Here is a 21,145-nt window from a genome sequence, read left to right as displayed (position 1 = left end):
CACACGGAATGTCTTGCAACAGACTTGACATTCCATTCCTACTCTACTTGTTTCCTTTCAGTGTTGGTATCCTGTCTCTACGCAGGCTCTACGTATTTGCCAACCTCTCTGGGAAAGAGGACTTCCTCTCCAAGAGACTCTAGAGCGGAAGTCAACACCGTGTCTTACAGCACGCTCTGCCAGGCTCCAAATGTTTCCGAATCGTACTCAAGCTTCCCGATTTGTATTGTTCTTGTAGCCTAGCACAGTAATAGAGCGGCGCCTAGTGCATCCCTAGTCCAAGCTACCTCGACTGCTGATCGAATCACATTGGACCTCACAGCTTCAGATAACGTAAATCGAACTCAGGATTGAGCTTCCTCTGTGAATGAATCTCTTTCCATGCAGCAAGGTGGGTCTCTTCTCATGCAGCTGTACAGGAACGAAATGTAAACAGTGAATGTATGCAATCGGATATCACAGCTAGCATAACTTTGATGGAAGGGTGGCTTCATAATTAACTAAGAGCATGAGAGTGTTGACGTTGGTGACGTGGGGTGACACTAGGTGAAGAAAGTAGGCGGTATGATCCCAGATCCTCTCCGGCGTTGTCGCCTTATACGGGAACCGGGCACGACGGCGCGAGAGGGTCTGGTACGAGGCTAGTGAGATGGTGGCTCCCCAAAGAGAACTTCCAACAACAGGTGACATATATCTTGGCCACCTCGCAGAAAAGCACTACATATCAGTAGTACCGACTCAGGTATATATTTATGGCCTTATAACGCAGAAATTGGATTAATCTTAGATCTTTCAGGAACCCAACGGGTGTGAACCACAACATTCTATTCCCAGTAGGCTGACAGATGTTGATAGATTTTTTATCGTCTTGATTCTCAGGTATTTTGCCTTCTAATTTCTTGCAGGCCCATTGCCCTTGCCTCTTGTCATGGACCATTCATACTCGATAGCAGCTCCGTTTGATCTATTTTTAGACCATTCATACTGTGCAGCAGGTGCATTTGTGTCAACTGAACATCGGTCAGTTGCAATTTTTAAGAAACAAATCCCTCTGCAAGAGAGTGCAGAAGGACCAGAATGGCTTTTTTTGAGTAGAGAAGATGAATTCTGGTACACACTTAAATAATCAAAACATGATTGCTGTCTAGTAGAATAGTCGACTACTGTAGGTGAATGAAGTATGGACAAGTGAAAGCCCAGATATGGTAGTGGGACATTGTTGTGATGGTCAAGAACTGACTGTACGTGACTTGAGCACTCTAAAAGACAGTAATTGGCTCAATAGCCAGGTGTGTGTTTTAAATCAGTTGAATATACACATAGCTATGTATAGTAAACTTTCTTTGTTATCAGGTTGTCAATTCATTCATACAAAACATTGCAATGGAATTGAACAATCAAGTATAGTTAGTAAACTAATCAAAAATGAGTTAGGATATAGCTGATTGAGTTTAGGGGTATAACGTATTCGCATACAATTCCTTCCTGTACACGAAACTGGTTACGTATGGACAAAAGCCACTGGATCACACATAGAAATGGAAGAAGGTATTTTGCTTGGAATTGAGTGTAACATGATGAACAGATAATGGAATAATTAGATGGCAAATTTTTATATCCCTACTGAACCTTTTTTTTCTAGAATGTCAACTTATTTCAATATCACACAGTGGTAATACCTATCCATCTTCCAGGCCATTGGACTGTTATGGTAGCTGTGTTCCTGACTGCGACAATGCAATCAAATGTAACTGTACATTTCTTTTATTCGGAAAGGTTTTGGACACAATTCACAAGGAAATGAGATACCTAGATTCTCTTAATCCAAGCGAAAGGGATATATGTGTTGTAGCTCATATTCAGTAAAATATTGTCAATTTTAAAATAAAGTTGCTATCACTGACAAGCCTATTGATTTACAGAAAGTTTATCAAACATGAAGGTCAGAGATTTTGTGTGACAGCGACAGAAAACTGGCCTTGTATTGTTGGAATAGTCTCGCGTAGCCAGACCCCTTTCGCCGCGGCCTCCCCGGCGAAATGGGGTCTGGTGTACTGCCTTTGATGTCGCTGTGTGCCGCGTAGCCAGAAATCGGCTATCTAAAGACCGGATTTTGTTTCTTAAACGCTTCACTAAAGACGAGACTGGTATGCACGCAATGCAATCCTATCTCAATAGCTTCTCTTGTTTCGTAGAGAACAACTCGAAGACTACAGCTAGAGTCGTTGCTGTTTGTGAAATCTGCATGTCTACGGCAGCGATTAAACGCGGCCGCGGGGACGTTGACGTCGACAGGCTTCGATTTCATGCAGACATGATCGACGTCGTACGATCTAGCGTTGTGCGCTCGTGTCACAACGGAGACTGAATGCGAACGTACTGGATGGATGCGAACGTACTCAGTGCTGTTTGCTGTTTTTTGACGTCTAAAGCGACCGCAGACAGTCCGGAGTGAGCGATATCTGGAAGGGCTTGGAGTTGCATGACGTCATCGAAACAAGATGAGTCGTCTTTCTGTGTTTGGGTAATCATTTCATGTGTTTTGTGCTTTGCTTTGGTGAACACATACAGTAGCAACCAGGAAGAGACCACGTTGTGATTGGAGTAATATGAACGGAAGCAGCTTGGGTTGCAGACTTCACTTCTGACACTGCATGTCAGACATCTATGGAACACATACAGTAGCAACCAAGAAGAGACCACGTTGACAGAAATCCTGGACGTCCCAAGGTGGTACAGATTCGATGTGTTGTTTGGAAGAGCTAGATATTACGCGTGTTTCTGCAGCGTAACTTCCAGAGTATGTGGAGCTTCAGGGAGACTACTTCCAGCCAACTGTTTTCTCTTGCTCAACAAGGTGATAGCATCTGGTGGTTTCATCAAACACAAAAGCACGTCGACATGTCAGACAGTTATGTTTTATTGCATGATTTATGATATGCACGCAGCGCTACATGATCTAGAATTCTAGACAGTTATTACAACATGCAGTTATTTATTTCACTGGAAGGTCAAAGGTACAGCAGTTACCACAATCACAACTAAGTGCACAAACATCACAACAACCACATCCTTTTCCTGCACTGTCTTCACTACCCGCAAATAGAAAATCAGCAAATAAGCACTTCCTACGACAAGTTGTAAAATTTTGTCCATACTTCTTCATCGAGGATGAAACTGTCCTGTGCAAATGTCCATATACAAGCAGTGCAGTTGCTGTCAAGCCATCCCTTCCAGCTCGCCCAGTCTCTTGGACATAATCTTCAATGAGTCTTGGAGGACTCCAATGAACAATCCACCTAATGTTGGGAATGTCAACACCCATCCCAAATGCTGTTGTAGCTATCAGAACTCTCAATGTGCTGTCTACTTTACTAAATGACATCAAAACTTTTTCTTTCATCTCGACTGTGGAGGCACTCGAATACATATCAACTAGACGAAATTCTTGCAAATCAATACAATCTGATGGAAATGTAAAGTGGGATCCCAACTTTGATCTGAGCAGAAGATACAGTGACCAACAGTTGTCGTATTTAGTACAAAAGATCACCATTTTGGGGAAGGTGTTTTGCATATGCCTCAGACCTGTGGCAAGTTTAGAACTGAAGTCATCCAGTGATGTCACTGCTTGAACAGCATATCTTATGTTGTCTCTCATGGGCGAAAGCCCTACAACACTCACATTTTCCATAGACAGTCTACTCACAACATTATCATATGTGGGTTTGGTTGCTGTAGCTGACAAAGCCAAGATCTGAGTCTTTTCTGGAAGTAAATTTCGAAGAGTTCCTATCATAGCGAATGCCACACGAAACTTGTCTCCCCTACATAATGACAAAGCACAAACTATTATAAATATACATATATGGAGGGTATAGTATTTTGCAACAGTGAGGCAGGTAATATATTTACTAACCATGTCTTTACACAATGGGCCTCATCAATGACAAGAGCAACAAGGTTATCTTTGTAGATCTTCTTTAAAAACATTGTTCGAAAAGTAGGATTGCCCAAAAGGTTTTCTGGGCTTATAAAAACTAATTGCACTTTGCCTGTCAAGACTTCCCCCACAGCGTTGTCATCAGTCTGAGCTTCTCCTACAAATTCACACTTCAATCCTCTAGGAAGCAGTTTGGATTTCTGATCAATCATGAGTGACGTTAGAGGGCTGACACACACAACAATACTGCCACAATGACCTGCGCAGCCATAATTAATCTGGTTATTGTAACAATGTTATTACATGTAACAAGTGTATATGTACCCATCTAAGAAGAAATTAACTATGCATGTGCGTATATTTAAAGAGCGTCGTCTCACCTCTCATTCTGTCAAAGACAACAGGAAGCAAGCTGTAAATAACGGACTTGCCATAACCGGTAGGCAGTATTGCAAATGTATCAGATCCCTCGACGAAGTGTTTGATGGCCAACAATTGCTTATCTTTCAAGTCTGCAAACCCAAGCTGCTTTCGTGCATACTCAATGGCTTCGTAGATATCCGACATTTCTAGATTCTAGATGTCACACGCGACGGGTTTAGAATAAGTGAGCCTAGCTGTCCGCGATATATCTTAATCAGTAAATTAAATATGGTCGTCTGAACCTTGCATCTTAAATTGTCAATTAATTAACTCTAATTAGAAGTGGTCTAGCTCTTTTTAGTAAGAGAACAATGCACAAACACATGAGGTCATTACCCAAACAAAGGAAGCAACTAATCTTAATTAAAATTGTTTCGATGATGTCAGCTCCAAGCCCTAGCTTTTCTAGATACAAGATGAGTTGTTTTTCTTTGTTTGGGCCATGACCTCATGTGTTTTGTGCGTTGCTCTAGTGAACACGGTAGCAACTCGGAAGAGATCACGTTGCAAATAAGGTGCTGGACGTGCCAAAGTGAAGACTATGTGTTCATTTTTGCAGGTCAAGGTTTACAGCGACGTTGCCATAGCAGTGTGTCTAACTATATATAGATGCAAGCTTAGGACGGGCGAGCAAATAGACAGCAGCTTTTCGATTAATTACTATATTGCGTTAGTTAGTTGTTAGATATACTGGTTTGACATGTCGTCGTGCTTTTTGTGCTCTACACCACTTGATACTACTACCTTGTGGAGCAAGAGAAAACGGTTGGATGGACGTAGTCTCACTGATGCTCGACATACTTTAGAAGTTATGCTTCAAGAACACTCGGGCCTTCCACTGTCTTCGTACTTGCCACCTGCTGGTCCAGCTTATGTGTGTCACTACTGTCAAAAAGATTTGAAGAAACTAAGTGAACTTCATCTGCTGAAGGTTAAGGTGAGTCTTAGTTCATTTTGCATGTTGATCTACATAAAAATTAACTAAGAAAGATGGAATTATAATAAAACTGCATATGGTTGGTTCATTTAAAGATAAAACAACATTTGGCACACTTGCCTGTCTATGTATGTGGTACAGCTTCAAAGAGGCAACGACTTGAAGTACCTGGGGATGAAGATGGAGATGAAATGACAGGTAGCCAACCAGAAATGCTTCAACAGAGGATCCAAAAAGTGTCTCCAAAAGTAAAGGTCAGAGGATATCTGAGTCATCAAACTTGCATCTAGCTTACAAATCATTGATTGAATGCATAACTTCTAGGTGGTTGTAAAATACAAGTCTGGAATGAGAGCATACAACCTTGCTTCTCCAAGAAGAAAGCAGGCAGTAAAGAGATGTGTTCGCGGGAATTTGTTCTCGGTGAATTTTGCCACGACTTCTGCAGAAGCATGCAACACAGCCATTACGTCACTAAAGAAGAAAACTGCTAAAGAAATTAATCAGATTAGGAAACTTGGCAAGAGAAGTGTATTCATGGACAGTGAAGCTCTTTTGCACTTTTCGTGGGATAGAATTTGGTTGGAGCTGAAAAAATATACTCCCACATTGTTGCATGTGATTAGCATCTTAGTGTCCGAAAGTGCTCAGAGGTGCAAGCCCCTTGTTTGCTTCATTGCATCAATGGCCTTGAAACAGCGGTACAAGCAGTTTTCTATAGTTCAACGTGTCATCTCTCTTTTGTTGTATGGCAATGGAACTGCTAAGCAAGTATATATATACATATATATATATACATATACACACATATAAAAGTTGGACATTTTGCAATTTTAATATTTTTTCTATCACTAGGTGTTTTCTTGTTTGCAACCCCTAATGGTCTGCATATCACACAAAGGTACTCTTAAAATTTTGGATAGAATCAGTGACAACTTTGATTCCGAAGTGAAATCATGGTCAGAAAACTTAAAGCATCACTTTCCAGTAAGTTATGACATTAGTTTTAATTTAATTGTTTCTCTGATTTAAGTTAACTTAATCAAGGTCTTTGTTTTTATATATTAAGACAGAAATGAGGATCATTGGTGTGGCCAAGTCAAGTGAATTAGCCCAGTCTTCTTTGTCTAGCAACCAGTCAGAATACAGACTAGACACTTTTTTACCCTTGTATGGGAAGCTCATGTGGTGTCAGCAGCACAGTCTGTAAAATCAACACAAGGGGAAGAAGAGACCTTAGCACCCTTATGCAGAAAAGTCATGGATTCTTTTGTGTTGCTGTCATCCTTACTAGCACAGAGGTAAGGCACTGTAGCTATAGAGTCGATCTACAAGTTGTAGTACAATGAAATATATTATTATTATTTATCTATTATACAGGGAACATTCTACTGCTTTCGATGCAGTCCATGTTTATGCACTTGACATCCTGAATCTTGGCCTCATCTACAAGGGTTTTCATGACGCAGTCAAAGAGGGGGATGGTGATAGAGTGATACGATACTGGAAAGTGCTCATGGTGCTATTTAAAGAAACCGGTAAACGAAATTATAGCAAGGAGGCATTTCTGCTAATCCTCCAACTTCACTCGTTATCTGAAAGAGCAGCCACAGAAGTAAAATGGAGCCGGTTTGTAAATAGAAGGGGCCAAATTGGATGCAACATACCTTGCGATTTGGCGATGGAACACCTAAACAGACGGCTGAAGGGTATCATCCGTAATATGGGAGCTAATGTTGTCCCTTCAGCATTAGCTCGTGCAGCAAAATCAATAGGTAGTGTAGACTGTGTGTGCGACTTGTTCGAACAGTCGGTTATGGCTCAGCAGACATCTAGCAAACACACCATCGCTCAAGACAGCAAAGACTTTCAGCTAGTGCTGCAAATATTAAATGAGAAAAAAATATTCAAGGAAGAGATTGGAAGGCATCATAGCCGCTTTCGATACTCATGCACCCTCCTGGAACAAAGCAGGAAAGAAACTCTTTGCACATGGCTACAGAAGTTGCTGCAAGAGCACATTGGTTTCGTACCTGAGGATGACGACAATGATGATGATGATGATGATGTAGATGTACATTTTAATGACACCGAGTGAACCTAAAGTATTATTGTTATTATGTGCTATGTATGAATTTGTAAGCATGAAAACTCTAGACTAGCTATGTATGGACTACCATATATGAGCTGTACGTATATCTATGAATTAATACATGAAGATCATGCAGTATACGCATGCAGTGTTGATCGTTACGTAAAGGTTACTCAGGGCCAGGCAGATATCATATAATGTAAGTAGTAGAGACTTGCGTGTTCCATAGATGTCTGACATGCAGTGTCAGAAGTGAAGTCTGCAACCCAAGCTGCTTCCGTTCATATTACTCCAATCACAACGTGGTCTCTTCCTGGTTGCTACTGTATGTGTTCACCAAAGCAAAGCACAAAACACATGAAATGATTACCCAAACACAGAAAGACGACTCATCTTGTTTCGATGACGTCATGCAACTCCAAGCCCTTCCAGATATCGCTCACTCCGGACTGTCTGCGGTCGCTTTAGACGTCAAAAAACAGCAAACAGCACTGAGTACGTTCGCATCCATCCAGTACGTTCGCATTCAGTCTCCGTTGTGACACGAGCGCACAACGCTAGATCGTACGACGTCGATCATGTCTGCATGAAATCGAAGCCTGTCGACGTCAACGTCCCCGCGGCCGCGTTTAATCGCTGCCGTAGACATGCAGATTTCACAAACAGCAACGACTCTAGCTGTAGTCTTCGAGTTGTTCTCTACGAAACAAGAGAAGCTATTGAGATAGGATTGCATTGCGTGCATACCAGTCTCGTCTTTAGTGAAGCGTTTAAGAAACAAAATCCGGTCTTTAGATAGCCGATTTCTGGCTACGCGGCACACAGCGACATCAAAGGCAGTACACCAGACCCCATTTCGCCGGGGAGGCCGCGGCGAAAGGGGTCTGGCTACGCGAGACTATTGTTGGAAGTGACATACTGGTATGGTGACTTAATCAGAAAATGAATTTGTAACAATTGCTGCTTTTACTTGTGCCTTTTGACAGAATTTTCCTCGACAAACTAATGGGTCAGACTGTGAAGTGCTTATTTTCTTGGTATGACATCATGGTAGGTAGCTATTGGTGGTGCTTTTCATCATCGTTCTGTTATTGCAGCATGCTCTATATGAAATGCTAAAATTACCGTACAACTACACCCAAGTACAGTATATAGTTCGTTCTCATGGCAAGCTTAAATAATTTGCTCCTTATAGTCACAGATGGCATCAGCCAGAGCATGGATTGCCTTGACATTTTGCAAGAACAAGAAAATGTAAGATAAGAGCCGGATCGAGAATATTCAAGTACATTGTAATACAGCTAACATTGGATCAATTTTAGGCCACAGAAACATCTAGTCACTACAACTGATGACAGTGATTATACCTGTGCTAATGACAGTAAGTGTATCGATGATGTGCAGGAAGATGTACGCATAATGCACTAAAGACTTTTACATAGATGTTATTTGTATTTATAAGGGGCATAAATGAAATGACATCCAATTAGATATAAAACATTTTGGATGTCATTTAATTAATAAATAAATTTGAAATAGAAACGTATTTTGTACTTAAGATGATGTAGAAATAGTTGAGGAACGTACAAGTGCTCTCAAAGATACTGATACCTACAGCCGAAGGTGCAACATCATTCATAAAGTAGAAGTGATTGAACTGCTAACTGTATTATTTGCTCTGCCAATATAGTCATGAAATACATACTGCCATACAAACTGACAGTAAGGAGGTAGAAGAGTCACAGTCAGAAAAGGAATTATATAGTAAGTTGAGCAGAGGCACTGTGTGTTCATGTGTGGATGTTCGAATATTATTGTCCGAATATTGTTGTCGCAAAGAGATCTAAAGTGTACACTCTTTATTTGTAAACACAAATCTTAATAAACTGTTCTTGCAGCTATTCATTGCACCACAAAGGAAATGGAGACAACACTGAAAAAATTGGAGTCAACAGGTGTCATCCAGACATTGTTGGACGTGTGCCCCACCCAACAACTACCCAACATTTCTCGAAAAGTGACCATCAAGGAGAGCACAAGGCAGTGGCGGCACTTCACTATTGGAGCAAAGTTCCCATGGCCTATTATTAAAAAAGTACTAAAGTATGTTTAAAAACGGTACTTTTCAAACCCCAGTAGTGCAAGGTACATGGACCCAAAGACATTGACAATTTCAGTGAATTTATGAGGGAACCAGGACACTGGATTTATTGTGTCAAATTAAGACATGCTGTCTTCCATGTCTTGGCCTACCATCATCTAGGCACTTGGGCGACAGATGACATTGCAGCCAAGTTGAAACTGAGTCATCCCTAAAATCAACCATGGCAGACAATGCTTTGTGTGGCAGACTGACAAGGGTGTGAGTCAATGTAGCTATGGTGGTGAAGTAGATACTGTAATGAAAAGATGTGACATGTAACACATGCAACCACTCTACACAACATGTACATGTCCCGGGGAAAACTAAAACTTGTTCTAGCAGGGTAGACCTACCACTACACTCTAATTGCCTTAATACTACATGTACATAAACGTGATCACATGACAGTTAGCTCTAATTAATTCACTTGCATCAGCTATCCGTTCAGCCATTTTACCTCATATCGACAGTACACCTACAAGTAGTAAACGGTTTTAGACAAGAAATGGCAACATTGGAGAGTTCAAGACTTGATCTTTGACAGCCATTATTGACCTGTGCATCAGCTCGTTGATTAATTCCACTCTTGCCTGAGTCTTTCGCCCTAAAATATCATATTCGACACTATCTACACAGACAAACAGACGAGCAGACTAAAGTACGCTTACATTTTAGTCTTTTCAACAATAAGAGCGCGCGCTAATGCGCGGACCAAAAATATCGCCAACGGACCTAATCCGCTGCTGCGTTAGGACCTAATCCGCGAAGAGAAATGATTCCAGAGATCCGAGGTAGACGCGGTGCGCTAGCGCAGAATGTCTTCCGGTAAAAGTGTGCTACCAAGCGGACTTAGTTGACCGGCCGGACCTAATCCGCTGCTACACCGGGAACAGAGCTGAAGTTCAAAGCATCTTATTTCCCGTGATAAAGGGTTAAGCCACAGACTTGCAAAGAATCCAATGCTATTATGTTTATCTGTGCCGCACAGCAAGTCCTGCTGCACTCACTCGGATGTTTTGTCGCCAGAACAAAACAACCGGTTGAAGTTCTCTACGAAACTAAACCAGAAGGTCTAGTTTGGAGTAAGCCTTACATGTGTCCCCGGTGCCCCATCCTGGATGTGATGGATCCTTCCCTGTATTTGGATAGAACGATCAGTGGAAGCAACTCACAGACAGTCAGATCAGTGGCTTTTGCTAAACAACTGTTCATTCTGTTTTGATATCTGCGACATTCACCGTACTACCTCGACGACGTACAAGTAGAACTACCAAATATACGAGTTTGTAGCTAAGCATGTATCTAGATATCATGCTTAATCAATCATGCAAACAATTGCTGTACTTTCAAGTGAACCAGGAAGTTGAGCGTGAACTCTATCACTGCTTCCTTGCCAGCACCTTCAGTATTGTAAACGAATGTCTTATTTCCTCGCTGTTTCCCGATTTGTATCGATTCTTGAGGATTTCCATCTGATTCTGCTCGAGCATGACGCACTTGAATCCTGGCACCGCCGCTTCTAGTATCCGCAGATGCGACTCAAGTGACGGATCGACATTCTCGACCTGTTCCACGTGACTTGTCTCAACAGTAAAACCTGCATCTGTGCAGTGTTGCAGCCACACGGACGGTGAGTCGAGCTTCAAACCGGTGGCCGATTCGGCGTCCATGTCGGGCATGGCGAGGCAGTCGGCGTCGCGGAGAAGGAAGTGTTGCTGCTCTTGTTCAGGTTCGAGAAGGAATGCGAGCCTTCCGCCCGGCTTCAGACTGTCGTACATGCATTTCAGGAGGTCGCCACGTTCGGCACGTTCGAACCAATGGAAAACGTAATTACTATAGATTGCATCGAATTGGCCAAATGGTCGCGCTTCGTGAACGCTGTCTTCGAGAAACGACACGGAAGTGTCGATAGTCGAGCTCGCTTGTGTTAGCTGTTGTTTTGCTACAGCGATTCTGCACGAGTCGGGATCGACACCGACCACACGACCAGAGTCACCAACGAGAGATGCCAACTACATAGTCAGTCGTCCGGTACCGCAGCCGAGATCGAGAATGGACTCTCCACGCTTTGGTTTTAGCATCTCGTGAATGAGAGAACAACCTCCTCGAAACTGCAGGTCAGAGTGCTCGTGATACATCTCACCGTTGTTCATGATTTGGAGTTTCTTGTTTTGAACGGAAGAGAAGACAGGCAAGACGATCAAAGCTGTGCTCTGCAACGAGTTGTCAAACTCGATGGCAAGCAAGTCAATGAGTCAAACTATACAAATTTTGGTGGTAACCTGTGCTTTATATCTAGGCATGCACTTGCTATTATGGCGTGTAATATATGCATATATGCATGTAAAATACAGAGTAATCATAAACATAACTCGCCTGCGCACGGAAATGGCATACACAATATCTTATTGTAGCTGCATGCATGTCCTCGAAATAGTTATATCCTCACCGTTCGTGTCCGAGCGATTAATGCGCACTCTACCGATTTAATTAAGTCTGATCTGATTGGTTTCCATCTACTTCATGATATTAGAAATCGTAACAGTTTGTCAGAGACCTCGTGTGAAGGCCACTTTGTGGACTGACATGCCATGGATTATTTGGATACCTGTGGCAATTACGAAACAAGCAAAAGTGATCGGGCTTCAGAAAGCATAATCGACACGTCAATAGATTGGCTCGAGGCGAGAGGAACATAGACGCAGGTAGGTGTCTGAGGAGAGGTCTATTGACTATCATTAAAAACAGCCGTGTATGTTTTAGTAAGAAGTTATCTCGGTGGCAGATTTGGATGGAGGCATGTTATTGTAGCTGCATGCATTTACTCGAAATAGTTACATCATCGCTGTTCGTGTCCGAGTAATTAATGCGCACTCTACCGATTCAGGTCTGATCTGATTGGTTTCCATCTACCTCATGATATTAGAATCGTAACAAATTGTCAGAGACCGCGTGTGAAGGTCGCTCTTGTGGACTGACATGCCATGGATACCTGCGACAATTACTAAACAAGCAACAGTGATCGGGCTCTAGAAAGCATAATTGTCATGTCAATAGATTGACTCGAGGCGAGAGGAACAGACGCAGAAGTCTGAGGAGAGGTCTACTGACGATCATTAAACAGCGGTGTATGTTCTAGTAGGAAGTTATCTGGATAGTAAGTACAGCCTACCATTGCGGCCTGCGCCTAAGAAGCACTCTCACCAAAATCAATAATCTCTCAGATGAAAGCTGTCACGTCATGACACAACCCCTAGCAACCGTTTACTGCAGACTTTTACCAAAAACGGAGATATACAGTATTGAAATGTCCTGTGTGGGCGTGTTTAGTACCCGTATGTTTCTTCAGACTAAATCATTGCTGGTTAGCAAGGAAGACCGATACCTGTGCACTTTTCAAGGTAAGGATTGTGAGACATATGGTAGCAAGTTGTGATTTATTGATTAAAGCAAACTGGGACCCCAAGCTTATCGTGATGTGTTTCTTTTCTATTATTTGTTTAGTACACTTGTGAAACTTAGTTAGAGTAGTGCTGGGTTCCTTTGCTTGGCGGTACACCTGTTTTGAAGAGATTTCTTTCTCAGTCGTTTAGTCTCTGCTTTCGAAAAGTTTGTCATCTAAATGAGGAGACACTACACATGCGGTGAGCCTGGGGCACTGGCACTCTTCTCAGCACTATTTTCATAGTTGTGGTTTTAAATTGTGTTAAGCTAAGCAGCCAAGCGCAGTGCACTGCAAAAACCCAAATGGAGTCAGTAAATGTGCAGCCTTGTTCCTAAAATTCATCGTACGAATTTGGTAAAGTTCCTCCAAAGGTTCTCTCAACCTATACATGTTTGCTACTACAGCTGTGCGAAGAACTTTACGTTCCAAGACAACCCTGTAGAAGACTGAATTCTAAGTGATACAATCCAGTGTCTGTTGCTCCTGCTCTGAAGACCATGAACATGAACACTAGTCGGTGTTGCCTAGACGGCCCTGATTTGTTTCCTCTAGATGTTCAGTCTGTAATGCACTATCATCTTCTCCACTTAGAGTTTCAAGCTCGTCTGAGTCTACCTCAGGTTCATTTAATTAAGTTTAGTTAGGGCAATATCTGCTCAAATGAAGACCCTGCACTCTCTGCCATGACCGCAAAACACAATTTTAAAAAACCGCAACTATGAAATTAATTAGAAGAGTGCCAATGCCCCAGGCTCACCGCATGTGTACCGTACTCATACACATGACAAACTTTTCCAAAGCAGAGACTAAACGACTGAGAAATCGCACTCGTTTTCAGTTCGAAACAGGTATACCGCCAAGCAAAGTAACTCAGCACTACTCTAACTAAGTTTCACAAGTGTACTAGACAAATAAAGAAAAGAAACACATCACGATAAGTTTGGGGTCCCAGTTTGCTTTAATCAATTAATCACAACTTGCTACCATATGTCTCACAATCCTTACCTTGAAATGTGCACAGGTATCGGTCTTCCTTGCAGCAATGATTTATTCTAAAAGAAACATACGGGTACTAAACACGCCCACACAGAACATTGCTGTGTAGCTCCGTTTATAGTAGTCTGCACAGCTTTCATCTGAAAGATTGTTGATTTTAGTGAGAGTTCTCCTTTCAGGCAAGGCCACATGCAAGATCTGGAAACTTGTTTAGCTAAAACCACTCATCACATCTGTTTGGATGTTCAGGTAAACGTCTAGACAGTAGGTAGGCGAGCAGAAGTAGGGAATTTAATTGTAAGATAAGTGCTTTAAGATATAGCTAGTAGCCTGGTTCACAGCCTGGTTACAAGCTTAGCGGCAACAAAAACGCGGCACGCCACTCATCAGAAATGAACGTGTAATGGGTACAATGACGCAGTGACGCAACCGGATATTGCTGACACGGACGACCCGGAAGTCGACTCAGACGACCCGAAATCTGACTCATGGGAATCTAAGGATATGAAACTCGATACTCGAATTGTAGTTGTCTTGAGTTATTAGCTAGTTGATATAGTCCTAGCAATTTGTACCGACTGTTGCTACTCGGATCCGTGTGCGTCGACAGTGTCTTACTGTTGACTTGGTCCTAGCATTATGTGGGTTGACATGCAGTGTCTCAGTCCGTAGACGTTCGTCGACACATATCTTTTGCAGTCCCGCGTGGCAAAAACGTCAAGCTCCAAATGTGAGCGGCGTAAGTGTGGCGGAAAACTGTACGTTTGCTATCGCGCGTTCCCACTGTACAGTACCGTTCGAGTCGTGCGTATGGACCTCAAGAAGTTGATGGAAGCAGATTAAGAAAACATGCAGAGCGCAAATAGCATTGTTATTTATACGGTTACTGTAATTACCACGTCTCGGGAGCCCGTCGCCTACTGTGACCGCGGGGCGGCAACACGTTTGGCGCGGCAGACGTTGGCAGCCAACGGTTTCTGCGCCGCTGCGTCGCTGAAGTAAACGACCCTTATGCACCAGGCTTTGTAGGGTTGTGTTTGGTTTTTCCACCGCAAGGATCGACCTCTGAGAGTTGTTGCTGCGTGGCTTCGCCGTCCATGCAGTTGCCTATATTCCATAAATTTAGGAAGTTGTGATTATTTATTGATCGCCATTGGCTTCGTTTTGGGCTCTTGAGCGTCTTGAGACTTGCGATTGTAGGTGTACGTTCTTATGAACTCACTAGGGTGTCTATAGTTGTTTGATGAATGCAAACAAGAAAGCCGTCAGTAAAGCGGAGAGTAAACCATAAGTATATTGCTCGATCCTCTCCCGATGAAAGCAAAACAGATTTCAATTTATTCTTAAACAAAATTATGAAACAATCTGAAATCTGGAGAGTATCTATCTTACGCTTTTCTAGCACTACACACAACAGCAAGACAATATAAAAGAGTCACATGAATCTAGTAAGTAGACTAGTATTGCCAACTAAGTAAGAACAATTTGCTGCAAGCAAAATTATTCCCACATCTCTGGTCAGGAAGTCACCATGGCTGCCCGTTTTTTTTTCACTAATGGCAGTTCAGCGTTTTCTCGAACTTCATCAAAACTATATTCTTTCACCAGCTTCCCATTTTCAAAGACGGTTACCAACATATCCTAAATTACCCCAATAAGTTGCATCGCTACACTTTTCATTACAAGTGTAGCAAACTTAGATTTCACCTTTGCTGGATCCCCTTTGCCCTCCTGAAGAGTTTTGAAGTGTCCTTTGTCATACTCAAGCGTCAAATGCCCTTTCTTAGATACTTTGCCTCTATCAGTTATTGGATCTTTATACACATTGATACTCTTTCCCTTCACTTCGGCGAAGCAACACTTAAAGGCACATTTCTCTGTGTCTCGATCAATACGTTGTAGAAGTGCCCCTATAAATACAGCAATTATAGTCGTGTGTTATGCGCACTTCTGTGTGAGCCTTTCATTTCAGTAGCCTCACATGCTTTACATATGCTATCGTCGGCACCACTCTATCATACAGTAACACAATTCCTCAGTTGCCCCATCATTTGTTTGTCTACCTACACTACTATTTGCCATACTATTTATCACCTCCACTTCCAAACACTATATTGTCTGCACTCCAACCAGCAACCTTTAATGCCTCCAATATGCCTTGAAGAGACTCATAGCTGATGCCGTCACCCTACGGAAAAATTGACACAAATGGCATTAAATGCAATCAACATGTACTAATAATCATATATGATCACAACTCATGGTTTTGCGTTTACCGTTTGAACAGCTTACACGTAATGCCAGGCATATATGTTAGACAAAGGATGAGTTGCTTTAGACAATCACACCTCCATGATTTGGTTCACAAATTATTGTTGTATATATAATATGTCCTTGATTTCTCATAATCTATGATGTATACATTTCATACTAAAATGTATACATCAATGTAAGAATTTAGTTTCTTCTAGAAATACTGTAACCTACAGCAGCTAGAAAGCTAAACATCCAATTGCCAAAATGTTCTTTGAAGTACACTCAGCAATCTTAGTGTTTATATAACAAGCAACAATCCACATGTCAGTACAACATTCCCTACAGGGATCAATTGCCACACCACATTTTCAGTATCATGCATCAAGTGCCAAACTACAGCTGTTCTGTTGCATTCAGCAGTCAATATAATAATCAATGTGTTTCTACTCTTATACTGCAGCTAGGAGTCACTCTCATGTGTGACTTCTGTGTGTGAGACCGCCTCCTCTTTACAACCAGATTGGTCTTATGCCTAACATGCGAATTTGTATCATGACTACCTATCATCAGAGACCACCTCCATTATAAGACTAATTTTGATGGAATTTAGGGGTCGTTGCAGACTAACATACAAGGTGTGACAAATATTCTAAAAACACTATTCTTAATTAAACTTGATTTGCAAACCTGAATGATCCTAATATAAGAAGGCAACAGTTTATAGCCTTTGCCGTTTCGACTTGTTCCAAAACTCTTTTCTGAAACACACAGTAAAGTTACATACATTAAATAAGACAAAAATAACCACAAACCTAAAATGTTTAACACTTTCACTACAACTGTTTTTGGATCTCCTGAATCAGGCCGTACGACTAGTGTCCCTTAATTCACAGTAACAAGGGTAATTAAAGGCAAGTCGAGGTGAAGCACAAAAGATATAATGTCACATTACCAAGCTTTCCTCGTTCAATAACTGCTTCTTTCAGCTCCTTTCCCCAGTAGTTTTCACAAGCATTCCTATAACATTCATACTAAGACGGGAACACTATGCGTTGAAAGAGGACTTACCAGATGTCATAGCTGTCACTAACACAAGCAACAAGACCTGACGGAAACTGCACCAAATCAAACAATACAATTTAAGTTACAAATCATTCGACATTGGTTATTATAGACAAACTGTACAAATTATATGCTGCAATGCATTCATCGTTTAAAACCTAGAGTCAATACCTTCTCAAGCATGTTTCGAAATGCATCAATTTCTCCTTTTTTTCCCCAAGTTGTGATAGTACTACAAATGAAGACCATGTCACGAGCACACCACACTGACAGCAACAATTTGTATTTACACCCAACCTGTGTTCAGCAGCTGGAATGGAATAGCCAGCCATAGGGCAGCCATAATACTGTCTGCAAATACATCATGTGACATAATCATAAGGAATAGAGATGCTTACAAAGATAACTACTTGGCATAAATTAGAGCTGCTATGGTGTCTGTTCCTTGAAAGTTGACAAGATGAGCTGACCCTCCAATTCCTGCTGACTACAATGATAAACACAAAATTGCTACATACGTACAAACACATTTATCTCCCTATAGCATATACATGCAATAATGTCTAGCAGATGAAAGCACACTTAGGCTAGCCTTGAGCGACAAAAGTAAATATGAGTTTTGTACCCTAAAACTCTAGAAACTTAGCCTTGAACCTTACACATTCCAACATTGTTATTAGAGTATAACCGTCCAACTGCACACATGGATCTAAAAACTTTTTGACATAAACACCTTAATTCTTGTACACAAAACTGCATTTAATGTTAATTAAAATTCTAAATACCATATACATTGTTAAATAAGATTATTGAGCTGTGCTGAAAACATTTAAATATTTTTGACTACTCAGTATACACAGAGTCACAAATAGCCAATTAACTATTTGCCTTGCCTCAACAGAAGTACAACCTCTGAATCCAAAGTCATGCAGTTTGAATGGAAGTCCATCTAATGTATCAGCAGTCTCATCCAAATACTACATACAGATAGATCAATGACAACAAATTCAAGAGACAAAGCAACAACACATAATCTCAATCACCCTAGCAATTATTTCTTTTTGTGCTCTCGAGTTAGTTGCAACAGTCATAGGATACCAAACCTGCACCATCAAGGTCTACAAGCAGACAAAATATAACAAAGCAGGAATCAATGTGTTGATGTAATATGTTGCTCTGTCTATGTATGCATCACTTATACCTCTAAGAAGTTGGTCAACCAAAAGCATTCTGGGTCAGTGTTCTCAACTGTGAATAATACTAAACATTTCACCAAGACCAACAAAGTTACAAACTTACAAATTTTACACAATAGAGAGTACACGTATATCATCTATTTACTAAACTGTCACTAACATCATTTGGTATTTATGCCACCCTTAATTAATTAATAATCAGAGCAAACTGGTCATCAACAATGTTGTCTAAAATATTTATCAACCTAGAAGGCACCTTTATTAGAGTCTTTACACATAATTCTTGTGTGGAGCCTAGCGTTTTAGTAGGGGAACAAAAAAAAGTTCCATAAAGTGCCCTTCAAGCAGCAATGTGAATTAGACACTGTATTGCATTACTACGCGTAATACTTTCAGTAGTAGTAGTACATGCAATTCAGACTACAAGACAATTCAGCAACAGCATCAAGGGTATTGCAGTAGCTATTGCTGAGGTAGTCTCGCATAGCCAGACCCTTCCCCGCCGTGTCCTATGCCTGGAAGTATGATGCAATGGGGAAGGGTCTGGTTATGCGAGGCTATTGCCGAAGGCCACTTGTCAGTCTCTTAATTAACTGACTCTTAACGTTACTTATCAAGTATGCACTGGTATTGGAAAACTCTTTCTAACCGATGACAGTAACACTAGTTGTCTAGTTATTCGTCCGGTGTCATAGAAATTGTTCTGAAATATACCAGTCGTTCAGTTCAGACTCTAATTAGTTAAGTGTCCCTAGTAATTGAAGTCTCCCAAAAAATTCTTGGACACAGATGGCACCTTACTGTATTTTTTAATGGCTGCTTTAAGATGTTATAGAGTAAATACAGGTTGTGAGACTTGTACATGTACTATAGCAGTGTGTATCTGGTTCTCCTCGTCACAGATAGACAGATAACAATTAAATATTTTAGCTAGAGTAAAGGCCAGTACACTGTTTACTTTTCAAATTCTAGCCCTATCTCAGTCACCCACGTGTACTCTACACCTACCAAATAGTCTATAGACCTTACCATTCCTATATGGCACCACCATTCCTTCAGGAACAGCTTTGATTCTAATAGGAAGACATCCACCATGTTTCTCCAGTATGTACAACCATCCAGCTTCATTGAACACATCATCCCTAAAGTGACTATTATAATACTCCTTGGCTTCAGCAATCTTCTCTCTAGTCACCACCTGACCAACTAGCCAACGCTACAAAACGTACAGGAAATTGAAACCCACATTGAAATTAACAAAAAACTATTACCAAAAATTAAAGTAAAACTTAAAACTGAAAGAGCCCAAACTCGAAATTAATATAAAGATAATTAACCACAAATAATATTGAGAAGTACTTTGATGATGTATTGCAAGCCGTAGAAAACGGTTGAAGGAAATTTACCACCTCGCGACTCAAAGTATGAATAAACAGTTGTAGTTCCTGGTGGATATTGCATATGGTGTGTGATCTGGTAGCGAAACAGAACAGAAGGTAGTACTAGTACTCCCACGTCATGAAGGAACAGGAAGAGGCGCGACAGCAAACCTTATAGCTATCTGTCGTCAGCAAAATATTGTCTTCCACACGTGACATGGCTGATCTGTCGTGTAGATCGAGAACAAGGACACTAGACTTCAAGCCGCGTTGCTAGGCGAATACCACATCTGACGACAGCATTCCCGTATAATAGACGACCTCGCGCTACCACAAGAAATAACGTAAACATTTTAGGTTTTTGTTTTTGGCTGGTGAGTGTGTTTTAAATTACACAGTACAAGCATTGTGTTTTCAACATCATCTGACTGTACCTACAGCAATCTAGCCAGTCTCGTGTGGCCGAACCACTCCCGTTTTATATCTACCGGCGGGATCGCGGGAGTCTCGCGTAGCCAGACAATCTCCGCCTACATTCTTCCCGGCGAGAGTTCGATTCCAGACGCTTCCCGAATGTACTACTGCACGTGACAGGTATATGGGGTCGTTCCTCCTACTTTTGACCCCAAACCTACACGTCACGAGAAATGAAGTAATTGACATGCATCTGCCGACGTGACCACTTATCTGTAAAATCATAGTAACAATAACGTTCTAATCATGGTCTTTGATATGCAAAAACCTTATCTTCCTGGGTGTGTCTTAGTTACATGCTATGTTGAGCGTCTGCAAGAAATCCGGGCTCTTGCGCTTTCGAATGATGCCAAGATTGTCGCTTACCGACGAAGGACACAGGAGTTATAGCAATTTTTTTAAAAATACACAGTGAACGCGAACAGAGAGTAGAGTCAGTTAGACTTTCGGGTTAGAACTTGAAGAATACCACTATTGTAAAGTCTGGTCTAGCGCGCACTTTGTAGGCGTGGTCGTACTAAAACACGTTAACCAGATTTCATTCTATTTGTTGTTATTAGTCGCTCCTCACTAACACCTTATGACTCTGCAAACAAAACCACTAAATTCCGAGCAACTGGATATTTGGTACACAGCACGACGTCACAAACCTCACGATTTTGTCGTGAGATTCACGATTTACGTGCGCATGTATCACGATCTCACGATTTGTGCCCAATTGTAATCCTTTCTCCCAACAAGCCTAGCGTGAGACACTGACAGTTAGACCTAGGCCTGTTTCCAAACACAAAGAATTCTT

General features: G+C 41.4%; 3 protein-coding genes and 3 long non-coding RNA genes across 7 annotated transcripts; 3 read left to right on the top strand and 3 right to left on the bottom strand.

Moving 5' to 3' along the window:
- The first annotated feature begins 2,038 nt into the window (after positions 1-2,038).
- LOC134191108 (uncharacterized) lies at positions 2,039-3,009 on the top strand. The gene is made up of 2 exons (XR_009971721.1): positions 2,039-2,730; positions 2,788-3,009. It is a non-coding gene; the product is annotated as an uncharacterized LOC134191108 (long non-coding RNA).
- On the bottom strand, positions 2,996-4,277 carry LOC134191105 (ATP-dependent DNA helicase RecQ-like). Its single transcript, XM_062659672.1, has 2 exons — positions 3,159-4,277; positions 2,996-3,092 (listed from the first exon to the last, which is right to left on the bottom strand). Exons 1-2 carry the CDS (start codon positions 3,920-3,922, stop codon positions 2,996-2,998), a joined length of 861 nt encoding a protein of 286 aa, XP_062515656.1. The 5' UTR covers positions 3,923-4,277.
- Positions 4,278-4,798: 521 nt separating this feature from the next.
- LOC134191106 (uncharacterized) lies at positions 4,799-7,634 on the top strand. 2 transcript variants are annotated; one of them, XM_062659673.1, is made up of 6 exons: positions 4,799-5,303; positions 5,399-5,557; positions 5,628-5,726; positions 6,159-6,290; positions 6,373-6,604; positions 6,684-7,634. In XM_062659673.1, the coding sequence occupies exons 1-5, from the start codon at positions 5,067-5,069 to the stop codon at positions 6,511-6,513; spliced, it is 768 nt and encodes a 255-aa protein (XP_062515657.1). In that variant the 5' UTR covers positions 4,799-5,066; the 3' UTR covers positions 6,514-6,604; positions 6,684-7,634. The 2 variants fall into 2 exon arrangements, with proteins under 2 accessions (XP_062515657.1, XP_062515658.1); XM_062659674.1 differs by lacking the exons at positions 4,799-5,303; positions 5,399-5,557; positions 5,628-5,726 and adding an exon at positions 6,005-6,074.
- An 857-nt stretch (positions 7,635-8,491) lies between these two features.
- On the top strand, positions 8,492-8,842 carry LOC134190472 (uncharacterized). The gene is made up of 3 exons (XR_009971636.1): positions 8,492-8,537; positions 8,591-8,649; positions 8,718-8,842. It is a non-coding gene; the product is annotated as an uncharacterized LOC134190472 (long non-coding RNA).
- A 1,014-nt stretch (positions 8,843-9,856) lies between these two features.
- Positions 9,857-10,290, bottom strand: LOC134190499 (uncharacterized). Its single transcript, XR_009971640.1, has 3 exons — positions 10,207-10,290; positions 10,094-10,142; positions 9,857-10,013 (listed from the first exon to the last, which is right to left on the bottom strand). It is a non-coding gene; the product is annotated as an uncharacterized LOC134190499 (long non-coding RNA).
- Positions 10,291-15,258: 4,968 nt separating this feature from the next.
- On the bottom strand, positions 15,259-20,180 carry LOC134190601 (nicotinamide phosphoribosyltransferase-like). The gene is made up of 16 exons (XM_062659057.1): positions 20,044-20,180; positions 19,853-19,966; positions 19,523-19,709; positions 18,499-18,557; positions 18,341-18,415; positions 18,191-18,274; positions 17,708-17,784; positions 17,595-17,648; positions 17,469-17,529; positions 17,304-17,350; positions 17,188-17,252; positions 17,048-17,116; positions 16,923-16,993; positions 16,074-16,167; positions 15,687-15,889; positions 15,259-15,620 (listed from the first exon to the last, which is right to left on the bottom strand). The coding sequence occupies exons 1-16, from the start codon at positions 20,089-20,091 to the stop codon at positions 15,498-15,500; spliced, it is 1,431 nt and encodes a 476-aa protein (XP_062515041.1). The 5' UTR covers positions 20,092-20,180; the 3' UTR covers positions 15,259-15,497.
- Between the last annotated feature and the right edge of the window lie 965 nt (positions 20,181-21,145).

This window comes from Corticium candelabrum, chromosome 15 (assembly GCF_963422355.1).
Source record: "Corticium candelabrum chromosome 15, ooCorCand1.1, whole genome shotgun sequence".
Classification (NCBI taxonomy): Eukaryota; Metazoa; Porifera; class Homoscleromorpha; order Homosclerophorida; family Plakinidae; genus Corticium; species Corticium candelabrum.
The sequence above is the reverse complement of the archived record's forward strand: the minus strand, read 5'-3'. Positions and strand labels throughout refer to the sequence as shown.

What these genes read in the sequence shown, in the direction of transcription:
- LOC134191105 (XM_062659672.1), bottom strand. Translation starts at nt 3,922, where the DNA reads ATGGTTAGTAAATATATTACCTGCCTCACTGTTGCAAAATACTATACC. An exon ending in GTTTCATCCTCGATGAAGAA is followed by an intron (nt 3,093 to 3,158) that starts GTATGGACAAAA and finishes ATTTGCGGGTAG; the next exon opens with TGAAGACAGTGCAGGAAAAG.
- LOC134191106 (XM_062659673.1), top strand. Translation starts at nt 5,067, where the DNA reads ATGTCGTCGTGCTTTTTGTGCTCTACACCACTTGATACTACTACCTTG. An exon ending in TTCGCGGGAATTTGTTCTCG is followed by an intron (nt 5,727 to 6,158) that starts GTGAATTTTGCC and finishes TTCTATCACTAG; the next exon opens with GTGTTTTCTTGTTTGCAACC. An exon ending in ACTTAAAGCATCACTTTCCA is followed by an intron (nt 6,291 to 6,372) that starts GTAAGTTATGAC and finishes TTATATATTAAG; the next exon opens with ACAGAAATGAGGATCATTGG.
- LOC134190601 (XM_062659057.1), bottom strand. Translation starts at nt 20,091, where the DNA reads ATGTCACGTGTGGAAGACAATATTTTGCTGACGACAGATAGCTATAAG. An exon ending in CTTATATTAGGATCATTCAG is followed by an intron (nt 16,168 to 16,922) that starts GTTTGCAAATCA and finishes ATTTTTCCGTAG; the next exon opens with GGTGACGGCATCAGCTATGA. An exon ending in GCAAAGGGGATCCAGCAAAG is followed by an intron (nt 15,621 to 15,686) that starts GTGAAATCTAAG and finishes GGGGTAATTTAG; the next exon opens with GATATGTTGGTAACCGTCTT.